Here is a 14,289-nt window from a genome sequence, read left to right as displayed (position 1 = left end):
CTAAAATGAATTTTTTTTTTTTTTTTTTTTACGGTAAGCGGGCCTCTCACTGCTGGGGCCTCTCCCGTTGCAGAGCACAGGCTCCGGACACGCAGGCTCAGCGGCCATGGCTCACGGGCCTAGCCGCTCCGCAGCATGTGGGATCTTCCCGGACCGGGACACAAACCCGTGTCCCCTGCATCGGCGGGCGGATTCTCAACCACTGCGCCACCAGGGAAGCCCGTAAAATGAATTTCTAATTTATTTTTATCCTAGGCACTTAATAACCTGTACTTGTCACTACTGTCTTCTGTCCTGCTTGAATGAAACCATTTTCCAAGCTCTTATACCAATTCTGAATTTTATTTATATTTTCTATTAACATTTACTTTCATTTAGAAACAGCAATAAATCTTATAGGCATCTTTTTTATTCTTTCATACATAACACTGATAAAGATACTGACTAAAAAGGACCTCACAGCTAGATTCTCAATGGATCCCCCCAAGATATACGTAAGCCAGTCTTAGAATTTGGATATATTTGGTTTTCCCTCTTATACTGATAAAGTCAAGGCCATGTTTTTATTAAAAAGGCTATGCTTTGGTAAGAATGCTTTTCATCTCAAAGGCAACATTAAAAAAAAGATACAGTTATCACTTTGCCTTTATATTGCATGTTACTCTGTAATTGCAAACACGCTGTTTGTTTTGTATGTTGTACTGAGAGTTACTGAATACTACAGAATTCTGAAAATAAGCTTGTTAATGGTCAACTCTGGGTGCTAAGCACTCAGTGACTTCTCTCCTAAAACAATGTTAGTAGATCTGCACAGTAGCTGAAATTCTTAAGCATACTATACTTGAATATGACATAGGAATACGTAAGATTTCCTAAATCTTCCAGCACTTTCCCCATTTGGTTTGACCTTTATCACAACCGAAACAACCTCCATTCTTTATGCCTAATTTTTACTGAAAAAACATGAATTGAAAACAACTTTCAAAACTTTAGCCTCCTAATAACCCTCTATTAATACATTTTCATTATTCTCTATTTATTCAAAAGTATATTAGTTTTAAAAAAGCAATAGGGCTTCCCTGGTGGCGCAGTGGTTGAGAGTCTGCCTGCTGATGCAGGGGACATGGGTTCGTGTCCCGGTCCGGGAAGATCCCACATGCTGCGAAGCGGCTGGGCCCGTGAGCCATGGCTGCTGAGCCTGCACGTCCAGAGCCTGTGCTCCACAACTGGAGAGGCCACAACAGTGAGAGGCCCGCGTACCGCAAAAAAAAAAAAAAAAAAAAAAAGCAATGTACCAGGCAAGGTAGGCAGAACACAAAAGAATCAGAGTTTTTGTCTTATTTTATATGACACGAGTTGGAAAGCAAAGTATATAAATATAAAACAATGTGTTTCTTCAAGAATAAGAAAATACATCTAAATGTCCTTTACGCAAAGAGAAAACTTTTTTCTCTTCTAAACTGAACATTGAGTTTTCATTTCCTATTTCTCTTCTTCATTTTCGACTTTCCTTTTTCTTCCTGAACAATTAAGTCCTAAAACCATGACACAGGGCAGAGTCAGAATCAGAGTGACATCAAGAGGTGCACAGAAGGTCTGCCCAGTGGGATGTCACTGGCCAAGCTAGTTGAGGGCATCAACAAGTGAGGGTAATCGAGCACGGGCAGCAGAGCCTCAACGAGATGAGAAGAGCATCCATGTGGAGGGGTAGCCCAGCATGGGTGTCAGAGCCTAAGTATTTGAGGTAGTTATCCTTGCAAGAGGATGGGAGTGATCCAGCATCGAGATTCAGAGTCCCAGTATGGTGAAGAGGGGTCTATGCAGGGGTTGGGAGTGGGTGCTGGTGTAGAGTAGTCTACAAAAAGTAAAGAGAGCATCCACACAGTGTTAACCTGAAGCAGGTTATCACAGCCCAAGGAGGATGAAAAGGACACACACTCAGAGGGCAGCCCAGTGAGTAGTATCAGAGCCCAGGCAGAGTGAGAAGGGTCAATCTCAAGACGGGGCAAGCTGGTGAAATGTCAGAGCCAAGATGAAGAAGGAGGGCATCCACACAAGGGAGAGGACCAGCATGTGGAGGTCAGAGCCAGAGAAAGGTAAGGAGGACATAACTGCAAAGGGGTGGCTTGGTGTAGGGTGTCAAAGCCTAATCAGAGGAAAGAGGAGAGGACATCCAAGGAGTGGAGACATCTCAACATGAAGAGTCAGAACCAGAGTGCAGTGAAGAGGACATTCAGGCAGAGTATGGCCTGGGTTGGTGTGCTGGAATGTAAGCAGAGAGAAAGGGCATCCTTGAGGGAAACTCGTGGACGGTAATGGGGAGTTCAGCCTCCAGCAGGATGAGGTGGCTTCTGTGCAGGAGAGGGAGTAGAGGCAGAGATGGAGGATTAGTTACATACAGGATGATCAAACAAAAAAAGGAAATATATTAAAGATAATATAAACCAGGTTTTTCAATGTAAACTGGGAGAATTACAATTATAAACATTTTCTTCAAGCACTCATGAACACTCATCAAGATCAACCATATCTTGGGCCATGAGACAAACCTCAAAAAAATTTTGCAATTGTTCTCTTAGCATAAGAGAACCAAACTAGAAATCGATAACAGAAAGACAAGGGGAAAACCTCCAAATGCTTGGAAATTATACAGTGCAGTTCTAAATAATCCATGGGTCAAAGAGGAAGTCTCAAAGGAAATATTTTTTAAAAATACATAGAAGTGAATGAAATGAAAATACAAAAAATCAAAACATGTGAGATGCACTGAAAGTAGTAATGAGAGGGACTAAATAGTTATATCAAAAAAAGAATAGTCTCAAGTTCCTATTTTAATAAACTAGAAAAATAACAAAATAAATATAAAATAAGAAGAAGGAATAAAATAACAAACATAAGAGCAAAAATCAATGAAATTGAAAACAGGAAAAATAGAGAAAAAAATCAATGAAAGAAAAAGCTGGTTCTTTGAAAAAAAATCTCTAAAACTGACAAGCCTAGCAAGACTGACAAAAATAAGAGTGAAGATACAAATAATATCACAAATGAAGCACTATAGACCCTGAAGTCATTAAAAAGATAATAAGAGAATACTATGAACAACTTTATGTTGACATAAATTAGAAGAAATGGAACAATTCTCAAAAGTCACAAACTCCCAAAACTCAACCAAGACAAAATAGACAACTTAAATAATCTTATAATCATTAAACAAATTGAAACTGTAATTAAAAAGCTCTTCAGAAAGAAATATCTAGGCCCAGACGGTTTCACTGGAGAATTCTATTAAATATTTAAAGAAGAACTAACACCAATTTTATACAATTTCTTCCGGAAAATAGAAAAGGAGAGAATACTTCCTAACTCACTTTATAAGGATGGTACTAAAAGCAGACTGAGGCAATAAAAAAAGAGAAAACTACCATCTAATACCTCTCACAAACTTTGATGTAAAAATTCCAAACAGGGAATCTCTGGCAGTCCAGTGGTTAGGACTCACCGCTTTCTCTGCTGGGGCCGAGATTTGATCCCTGGTTGGGGAACTAAGATCCCGCAAGATGCGTGGCGTGGCCAAAAAAATAAATAAATAAATAAGTAAAATAAAAAAATTAAAATTCTAAACAAAATACTATAAAAGCAAGTCCCGCAATGTAGAAAAACAATTATAACAAGTGAGATTTATTACAGGTATGTAAGGCATGTCCAACATTTAAAAATCAATTTTAAGATAACCCACCAAATAAATAGCTAAAGAAAACTCATATGATATAGAGGCAGAAAAATGTATTTTACAAAACCTTGCATGGAATCATAACAAAAACTCAGCATAGAGAGAAAGTTCCTCAACTTTAAAAAGAGTATCTACAAAAAATCTACAGCTAACGTCATACTTGATGATAGATTGAATGCTTTCCACATAAAATCAAGAACATAGTAAACATATCCTCTCTCAACACTCCTATTCACATAGCACTGGGAGTCTTAGCCAGGACCATAAGAAATAAAAAGCATACACATTCAAAAGAGAGTAATAAAACCGTCCCTATCTACAAATGACATAATTGTCATTGCCCCAAAGAATCAACAGTAAAACCTCTAGAACTAGTGAGTTCAGCAATGCTCCAGGAATCAAGATAAACACGGAAATTTCAATCACATTTCAAACAGCAAACAAACATGAAACGACAAACGTGAAAACCAAAATTTAAAACACAATACATTTATAATTGCTCCAAAGAAAATTAAATACTTAAACATAACTGTGAGAAAACACATACAGGATTTATATCCTGAAAATTATAAAATGCTGATGAAAGAAATCAAATAGCTAAATAAATGGAGAGTCTTGCCATATTCATAGATTGGAAGACTCAACAGAGTAAACATGTCAATTTTTCCCAAAACTGATCTATAGTTTTAATGTAATAGCTATTAAAATACCAGCAAAGTTTTTTTAATAGACATTGACAATCTTCTAAAGTTATCATGGAAAGGCACAGGACTAGAAGAGCTACAATAATTTTGAAAAAGAATAAAATGGGAGGAATCATTCTATCCAATATTAAGGCTTACTATATAGCTACAGCAATTAAGACAGTTGGCAGAAGGATAGAGACATAGATCAATGGATTAGAAAAGAGAACTGAGAAAGAGACATATGCAAATATGTCCAACTGATGAGAAAGAGACATATGCAAATATGCCCAACTGATTTCTGACAAAAGTATAAAAAAGATTTCAACAAATGGCGCTGGAGCAATTGGACACAGTAGGCAAAAAAAAAGGAAGCTCAACCTAAACCTCACACCTTATACAAAAATTATTGCAAAATGGATCATGCACTTAATACAAAACATAAAACTATAAAACTTTCAGGAAAAAACAGGAGAAAATCTTCAGGTACTAAGGCTAGGCAAAGAGTTCTTAGACTTGACAATAAAATCATGGTCTGTAAAAGGAAAAAACTGATAAACTAGACCTAGTTAAAATTAAAAACATTTGCTCTATGAAAGACCCTACGAAAGGGATGAAAAGACAACCTACAGACTATGAAGAAGTATTTGCAAACTACATATCCAACAAAGGCTCTCTATATAGGACATATGAAGAACTCTCAAAATTCATCAATAAAAAAACCCAAATATTACACAGGAAATGGGCAAAAAGGATGAAGAGACATTTCTCTGAAGAAGATGGCAAATAAGCACATGAAGCAATGTCCAACATCAATATCCATTAGAAAAATGCAAATTAAAACCACAATTAGGTCTTCCCTGATGGCGCAGTGGTTGGGGGTCCGCCTGCCGATGCAGGGGACGTGGGTTCGTGCCCCAGTCCGGGAGGATCCCACATGCCGTGGAGCGGCTGGGCCCGTGGGCCATGGCCGCTGGGCCTGCGCGCCCGGAGCCTGTGCTCCGCAACGGGAAAGGCCACAGCGGTGAGAGGCCCGCGTACCTCAAAAAAAAAAAAAAAAACGCAATTAGATAACACTAAATACCTATCCAAATGACTACAATACAAAATAATTATAACAAACGTTGGCAAGAATGCAGAGGATGTAGATCTCTCTTGCATTGTTGGTGGGAATGTAAAATGGTAAACCCTCCTTGAAAATAGTTCAGCAGTTTCTGACAAAACTATATATGCATTTATGACACAATATTCCAAGGAAATGAAAATGTTACGCTCACACAAAAATCTATACATTGAATATTCACAGCCGTTTCATTTCTAACAGTCTGAAGCTGAAAACAATCCTTTAACAGGTGAATGGTTAAAGAAAATGTAGTACACCCATAGCATGGAATACTATTCAGCAATAAAAGGAACAAACTATTGATACATTCAACAACTTGGATGGATCTAAAAAGTACTATGTTGAGTGGGAAAGAAAGCTAATCTCAAAAGGTTACATACTGTATGATTCCATTTATATACCATTCTTGAAATGACAAAATTATAGAGATGGAGAGTGGATCAGTGGTTGCTAGGGATTAGGGAAGGAGAAAGCAGTACAAAGGAAAATAGCTATGTTTATAAAAGGACAGCATGAGTGACTCTTGTAACAAAACTGTTTTGTATCTTCACTGTGGTGATGGTACACAAATCTACATATGTGATAAAACTGCACAGAACTAAATATACACACAAGTAAGTACATGTGAAATCTATACAAGGTTGATGAATTCTATCAATATCAATTTTCTGGTTGTGACATTGCACTACAGTTAATCAAAATGCTACCATTGGTGAAAACTGGGTAAAGGGGACATGGACTATCTCTCTGTATTATTTCTTACCACTGCAGATGAATCTATAATTACCTCAAAACAAAGTGTTCTTTTTTTAAAATGTACCACTGTGCTATTCCATTTTTATTTCTGTGAGTCCTGGATTAGAATAAAATAAAATGTCCATGAGTCTGGTAATGATAAAAACAAATGGGACAAATGGATTTCCACATGCAAAAGAACTAAGTTGAACCACTACCTCTTACCATACACAAAAATTAAACCAAAATGAACCAAAGACCTGAATAAAGAGCTAAAACCATAAAACTCATAGAAGAAAACATAGGGTTAAATCTTCATGATCTTTGATATGGCAGTAGTTTCTTAGATATGTCACCAAAAGCACAATCAACAGGAGAAAAATTAGAAAATTTCGACTTCATCAATAGTAAAATCTTTTATGCTTCAAAGGACACAATCAAGAAAGTGAAAAAACAACTTACATAATGAGAGGTTATTTGTAAATCATGTATCTTTTAGTGGTCTAAAATCTAGAATATGAAAAAAAAATCTAGAATATGTAAAACTATTACAACAACAACAACAAGACAAACAACCCAATTAAAAAATGGGCAAAGGACTTGAATAGACACTTCTCCAAAGAAGACTTACAAATGTTGACATCATTAGCCACTAGGAAAATGACAATCAAAACCACAAGCAGATACCACTTCATACTTACTAGGATGGCTATTATCAAAAAAATGAAATACAACAGGTGTTGGTGAGGATATGGAAACACTGGAATCCTTGTACACTGTTAGGGGGAATATAAAGTGGTTCAGCTGCTGTGGAAACGATTGGTAGCTCCCCAAAAAGTTCAACATAGAACAACCTAAGACCTAGTAATTCCACTCCTGGGTATATAGCCAAAATAACTGAAACAGGTGTTCAAACAAAAACTTGCACATGAATATTCATAGCGCACTACTCGCAACAGTCAAAAGGGAGAAACCCAAATGTCTATAAACGAATGAATGGAGAAACAAAATGTGATGTATCCACACAATGGGGTATTTTTCAGCCGACCTTGAAAACATTATGCTAAGTGAAAGAAATCAGACACAAGAGGCCACATATTGTATGATTCCAGTTAAATGAAATATCGAGAGTTAGCAAATCAATACAGACAGAAAACTGATTAGCTATTGTCAGGGGTTAGGTGGAAAGGGAGAATGGGCAGCAACTGCTTAATGGGTACAGTTTCCTTTGGAGTGAAAATGTTCTGGAACTTAAAAGTGATGGTTATGCAAAACTGTTAGTGTACTGAATGTCACAACAGGTCAATGGTACGTTATATGTATTTTACCACATTATGGTAAAAAACACAATGATTTGACATATATATAAGGTTCTAGAATAGTAAAACTTGCAGACAGAGAAAGTAGAATGGTGACTGCCAGGGGCTGGCAAAGGGAGGAATGGGGAGCTTTAATGGGCACACAGAGTTTTAGTTTTTCAAGATGAAAAGGGTTCTGGAGACTGGTTGAACAACAACGTGAATACATTTAATACTACTGAACTGTAGATTTAAAAATTGGTTAAGATGGTAAAATTTATGTTATGTGTATTTTACCATAATTAAAACATAAAGTTAAAAAATATATAATGACATTTCATGAAAACTACAAGCATTTCTCATGTTACAAAAATCTCTAATAAAATATTAGCAAATCAAACTCAGTAATAGATGAAAAACAAAACCAAAAACCACCATGACCAAATGAGGCTTAGGCCAGGAAGGCAAGGTAAATTAAGCATTCAAAAATCAATCAACATATTTTACCAGAGTATAACAGAGAAAACAAACCATATTATCAGCACAGTAAATGAAGAAAAATCATTTGACAAAATTCTACTCCTATTTATGACTAAAAAAAAAAAAAAACCTCACCAAACTAGGGACAAAAATAAATATCCTCAACCTGATAAAGAACATCTACAAAAAACCTATAGCTTACATTGTGCTTAATAGTTAAAGATTTAAGATAACAAAAAGAAGGCAAAGATGTCCACCCTCGTCACTTTCATTCAACACTGTCCTGCAGGTTCTAGCCAATGCCAAAGGGCAAGAAAAAGAAAAAAAGAATCTATAGATTGTAAAGAAAAAATAAAACTGTTTTTATCTGTAGATGACATAATCTTGTATGTGGAAAATCCAAAGTACTCTGGCAAAAAAAAACTACTAGAACAAGTGAATTTTAAGAAGTTGATGGATACCAAGTCAATGTTAAAAAATCAATTCTGTTTTTTTTCAAATTAGAAATAAAATTTAAAATTCAGTGTACAGTATAATATAAAATTAAAATTACACCATTTATAATAGTATCAAAAAACATAAAATACTGAAGGATAAATACCACAAAATATGAGCATATTTTACACACTGTACCCCTGAAAACTACAAATCCTGCAGAAAAAAATGCAAGAAAATCTAAAAAAATAATGGAGAGATATGACATATTCATAGATTGGAAGACTCAGTGCATGTTAATTTTCCTCACTTTGATCTGTAAATTCAATATACCCCAAACAAAATTCCAGGAGGCAATGTTCTTTTAGGAATTAATAAGCTGACTCTAAAATTTAGTGGAATGCAAAGGACCTCAAAGAGCCAAAACAATTTTCAAAAAGAACAAAAAATCAATAGGATTTACCTGATTTCAAGACTTACTATAAAATGACAGTAATCAAGTTACTGTGGTATTGGCATCAGGGCAACATATAGGTCAGTGGAATGAAATAAAGTGCCCAGAAATAGGCCATGCATATATGGTCAACTGATTTTTGACAAGGAGGCGGAGGTTAATTCTGCAGAAAAGATATAGTCTTTTCTAACATAGGAAAAAATCTTTGCTACTGTGGGATGGGCAAGATTTCTTAGATGGAACACTAAAAACATCAACCATAAAAGAAAAAACTGATGAAGTGAACTTCATCAAAAGAAAAAAAAATTGCTTTTCAAAAGAAAATATTAAGAGCATTAAAAGCAAGCTGCAGGTTGGGAGGAAAAAACAAATATTTGAAAACTTACATCCAGAATATATAAAGAACTCTAATACTTCAATGTCAAGAAGGAAGCGGGTGAGTGGGAAAAAAAAAAAAAAAAACAGGCAAAAGATTTGAACAGACACTTAACAAAAGACTGGCCAATCATCACATTAATCATTGGGGAAACACAAATTCATTCCACAAGGAGATATCACTATACTCATGAGAATGGTCAAAATGCAAAGAAATGATAATACCAAGAGTTATTGAATATGCAGAATGATGGAACTCTCGTAAGTTCCTAGCGGGAGTGTGAAATAGCACAACTAAATTGGGAAACAGTTTGGCAGTTTTTTATAAAGTTAAATATACACTTAACATATAACTGAGTAATTCCACTCCTAAGTATTTACAGAAGAAAAATAAAACATCATAGCCACACAAAGACTTGTACATGAATGTTAAAGTAACACCATTCATAAAAGGCAAATACTGGAACAACCCAAATGTCCATTAATAGATGAATAGATAAACAAATTAAGGTACAGGCATACAATGAAATACTACTCAATGATAAAAAATGCATTACTCCTATACAAAACAAGTTTTTAAAAGTCTCAAAAACACTATGCTCCGAAATAAACCAGATACTAAAGGACAAATATTATATGATTCTACTTATATAAGGTATCTAGAATAGCCAAATTCATGAAGCACATAGAACAGTGGTGACCAGGGAATAGGCAGTGGGGAGAGTGAGGAGTTATTTAATGGGGACAGAGTTTCAGCGATGAAAAAGTTCTGGGAATGGATGGCAGAAACGGTCACACAGCAACACGAATGTACTTAATATCACTGAACTGTACACTTAAAAACAGTTAAGATGGTAAATTTTATGTTATGTATATTTTACCACACACCAAAAATCATTTTGCTGAGGGAAAAAAGCCAGACAGAAAAAAGTACATACTGTTGGGCCATTTATACTGGTGTGTCAGATATAAAACTAAGCAGTAATAATAGAAATCACATCAACGGCTGCCTGGGATGGAGGATAGAGGAGGGGACTGACTGTAAAAGTTCTCAATGTAACTTTCTGGAGTAATCTTACATTTGTCAAAACTCAGTGAAATATATAATTAAAACGGGTACATATTATCGTATATAAATTGCACTTCCATATATTATATTTTAAAATAAATGAATAAGTTTGAGGAGGGGATGAAATGCAACAGAGTAGAAAACAGTATTATAGATATTACAGACTCTTTTCTAGGAGTGAGGTTATGTTGTAGTACAAAGAAGGTAGTAGCTAGAGGGAAATATCTGGTCAAAGGAGTATATACTTTATTTCTCAAGCTGAAAGAGAAATGACTGTATTTAATGCCAACAGGAAACCAGTTATTTGAAATCAGGTTGAAAATTCAGAGGTAAAAGAACATGAAGGCTAGAAATGTTTTGTTGCCAGTGTTTGAGGTACATGGAATTCTCTCTACTTTCCCACTAGCACAAAACTGTCTTGAAAAAAAAACAGTTTGGCAAGTATGAGTAGAAAAACATAGACTGAAATATCCAGCAGAGGAAACTTAGCAAATTCAAGGAATCAAGAATACATTATTCCCATATACCTGTATGTTAATAGTTAATATAGTAATAACAGGGGTTTTCAGCAGTCAAATTTGTACTAATATTAACCTTGTACTAACACAATGACCTTCTACCGAGAATTGAGCACTTTGCTAGAAAGCAGCAGTTTACTGAAACCAAAACAATATACTCTAAGATGTCAAGTACTCTCTAAGCCTGGTAGCTGAAAATGTATCAGTCAGGACAATAATGGCAATTCAGGACCAGTATATATGAAGTCAAACTAACTGTAATTGCTTTAAGGACATCCACATCCATCTTCGTGGTAAAAAGCCTTGTGAGATGATCATAAATTAAATGTTTAACAATTAAATATTTTCCCAATACAAAAAACACTACTTGAGATCATGAAAAGTCTACTTCAGGGAACAAAACAGTCAAAGAAGTCTAGTGAAAGAGGTTACTGCTTATCTCAGGTGGCATATCACATTCAGACTAAGGCATGTACTTTGAAATCTCAGACCTTGTAACCTAAGCCCCCAAAACATCACTGCTTTTTGTCATCTTTTATACCTGTGATTCTATGATTTAATAAGGTAATTTTTAACTTCGGTCTTTCTAGAAAAGCCTCTACAAACATTCTTTTAAGGTCTCAAAATGAAACACTTCATGTAGTTATCTTTAATTAAAAATAGAGAAAGAAGAAAAAGACCTACTATTTCCAAACATGCAATTCAATGATAAAAATAAATATAATTTTATCAGTTTTTAGGTATGGCCTTCCCCTAAACTTAACTTTTATAATTTATATTAACACATTCCTCTATAAGCATCTTCATTTATTATTTAAGACCCCAAAACTTGATATGTATATTAACAAAAAATTATACAAAGTAAATATTCTTCATATACATCATTAATAAACTGGAATAGTTTATTCCAGCTAAGAACAGCTAAGAACTCTCATTCTCAAAATTTAAAATCCCTTACTTGAAAGTATCAGAAGTTAGCAAAATGACAACTAGTATTCTTGTGAAAGATCACAATAAAATGAATGTTCTTTTCTGTTTCAGATACTAAAGCAAAACCAAAGTGCTATGCCTCTGATTACAATATCAACCTACATCAATAGCAGAGCTAAGTTTCAAAATGTTCCCTCTTGATAAATGACTGCTGCAGATATTTCCATGAAACAATTTGGGAAATTAAACCAGAAAACATAACTGAAGAGTGTTTCTTTTCCATTTTACGTTTTCTTCTACTTTTCTTTTTGGCACCACAGGATACCTTTTATTCTAAAAGTCACTGCTCCCATAAGATCAATGACACAATGACACAATGACATGAGAACATATTTGTAATTTTCTATTTTCAAAAAAAACCACTCTCTCATATAGTAATGCATTTCATATAAGGTTTTGTCTCACCTGGCCAGTTCTTTAATTAAGTTTGCAATGCGTCTTTTATCTTCAAGACATAAATCCTTCAATGATGCACTCTTTATTCCTCCCCTGCAGAAATTCTTAAAAAAAAAAAAAAAATCCTTCTGATCAACTTTCACAAAAAACAATTTTTAAGACTTTTTGAGAAATTTCTTAAAATAAGCACAGGAGATGAAATTTCTTGGATCTCTTTTATCTGGTAAAATAGAACGCTATTTACCCATTTCATTTAAACCTACTGTGAACTCAACACAGGCTAAGGAACTATCTGTCCACCAGGGGACATCTGAAATTTACACAGAAAAGCACACAGAAAGAACTCTTAGGCGGAAATGTGCCTGCTTAAGTGTTAGGGAGTATTAAGGAAACAACTTTCCCTTGATGAATGTCACAGAAACAAACACCTAATGGAAGATACTGAGAATCTTTCCTACACCATAGCCCCACAGCTGCTTAAAGATATACTAAGGCTGGCAGCAGAAGCACCAGTTCTAAGCTCTCAATATATCCAAAGGTTCATTCCAAAGGGTATTAGACCAAAGAGTAATAGTAATAATAGATAACATTATACCTAGTATTATTAGGAATATTCTAAGTATTTTATACTTATCCATTTAATTTTCACAATGTTATTAGGTAGGTATTATTCCTATTCTATGAGGAGGTTACATATCTTGCCTAGGAATATAGCAGTTAGGTAGCAAAATCAAGACTCAAGCATTGATTCCAGAGTCTATGTTCTTACCCACTCTACTATCCTATCTCTTGTGCTATAAAAAGTTCTCCTAGTTATTGAACATCAAAGGGGGGTTTTAAAGCCATGAAACCTAGGGATTCACAAGGGAACTGGAGGTAACATGTAAAAGGAACATGTTAAAAAAAAAAAAGAATCCTTGGCATTTGCCTAACCACGAAGTAGGTTAGTCCAATTACTTCAGGTGGCCAAGAATAATCCAAGACCCCTAAAATGAATCCTGGAATTACTGCTATCCAAATATGGAAAAGACAGGGGAGAAAAAGGAAATGAGAAAGAGGATATGGTAAAAAAAAAAAAAAAAAAATTAAATGGGTTTGGCTTTAGATGTTAGATATGGTCAATTTAAGATGCCAGGAGGATATTCATGTGGAAATGTTTAGTCAGGAAGTTAGAAATGTGGGTCTGGCTCTCAAGTCAGAGTTTTAAAGATTTAAAACTCAGCCATATGTTATTATTGGTAATGTTTAGATTTTTATTATTTTCTTTACACTTTCCTATGTTGTAAAATTTTCCTTAAAGAAAAAAATATTAGTTTTTAAAAATCATCTCCTAACCGAAGAAAATAAATTAAAATTGGTTTTTGAAAAGACAAGAGGAGAATCAGAAGCATACGACACTGTGGGAGAAAAAAGTTTCAAGAAGAATGTGGGGTTAATGGTGCTAATGATCAAAAAAGTTAAACAGAATATAAAAAGAAGTCACTGGATTTGGCAATGTGAAAAATTGCTGAAAACCCTTTAAAAGAAATTTCAGTAAACAAAAAAGAGAAACCCTTGCACACAGGCAAGAACTTCAGCTGCATTGTGTTTAGGCAAAAACCTGAAGACACAAATGTTTGTCAACCAGAGTTAAACTGTGGTATATTTATACAATGGAATTCTGTAGCTACTGGTTGTTACGCTGTTGACATTCATCTTCAAACCCATCCCCCATGCTCTGTTTTGTGATGCTGAGGCTGAGACTCTGGAAACTTCATTTCTTCTTTGCCACAACGTTCTGTTAAACTCTGCCAACAGGAAGAACCAGAGGCTCTTAGAGGAAGAAAGGACACATTCCTTTCTCTTTGCTTCCTGTTTCTATCAGTGCCACCCCTGTCAGAGATCTTTACCCTGGCAAGAACAGCTGATTCCAGTTGGTAATTCTTCTAGTCCTCATAGAACCAGCCTTTATCATATCTGCTTGGGGATAGCAATACCAGTCAGGCTGGTTTCCCATCATCAGA

General features: G+C 35.1%; 1 protein-coding gene across 3 annotated transcripts in view; it reads right to left on the bottom strand.

Moving 5' to 3' along the window:
• Positions 1-14,289, bottom strand: part of KIAA1328 — a gene marked incomplete at its 5' end in the record, with an annotated part of 379,366 nt that overhangs the window by 352,294 nt on the left and 12,783 nt on the right. For all 3 annotated transcript variants that reach the window (XM_082668274.1, XM_082668275.1, XM_082668276.1), the window contains one exon: positions 12,296-12,390. In XM_082668274.1, coding sequence (XP_082524400.1) covers positions 12,296-12,390 — 95 coding nt within the window. The remainder of the gene's footprint in view (positions 1-12,295; positions 12,391-14,289) is intronic.

The sequence above is a fragment of the Grampus griseus genome (genome assembly GCF_964374135.1).
Source record: "Grampus griseus genome assembly, chromosome: 12".
In the NCBI taxonomy this organism is placed as follows: domain Eukaryota; kingdom Metazoa; phylum Chordata; class Mammalia; order Artiodactyla; family Delphinidae; genus Grampus; species Grampus griseus.
This window is presented reverse-complemented; position numbering and strand designations above follow the sequence as displayed.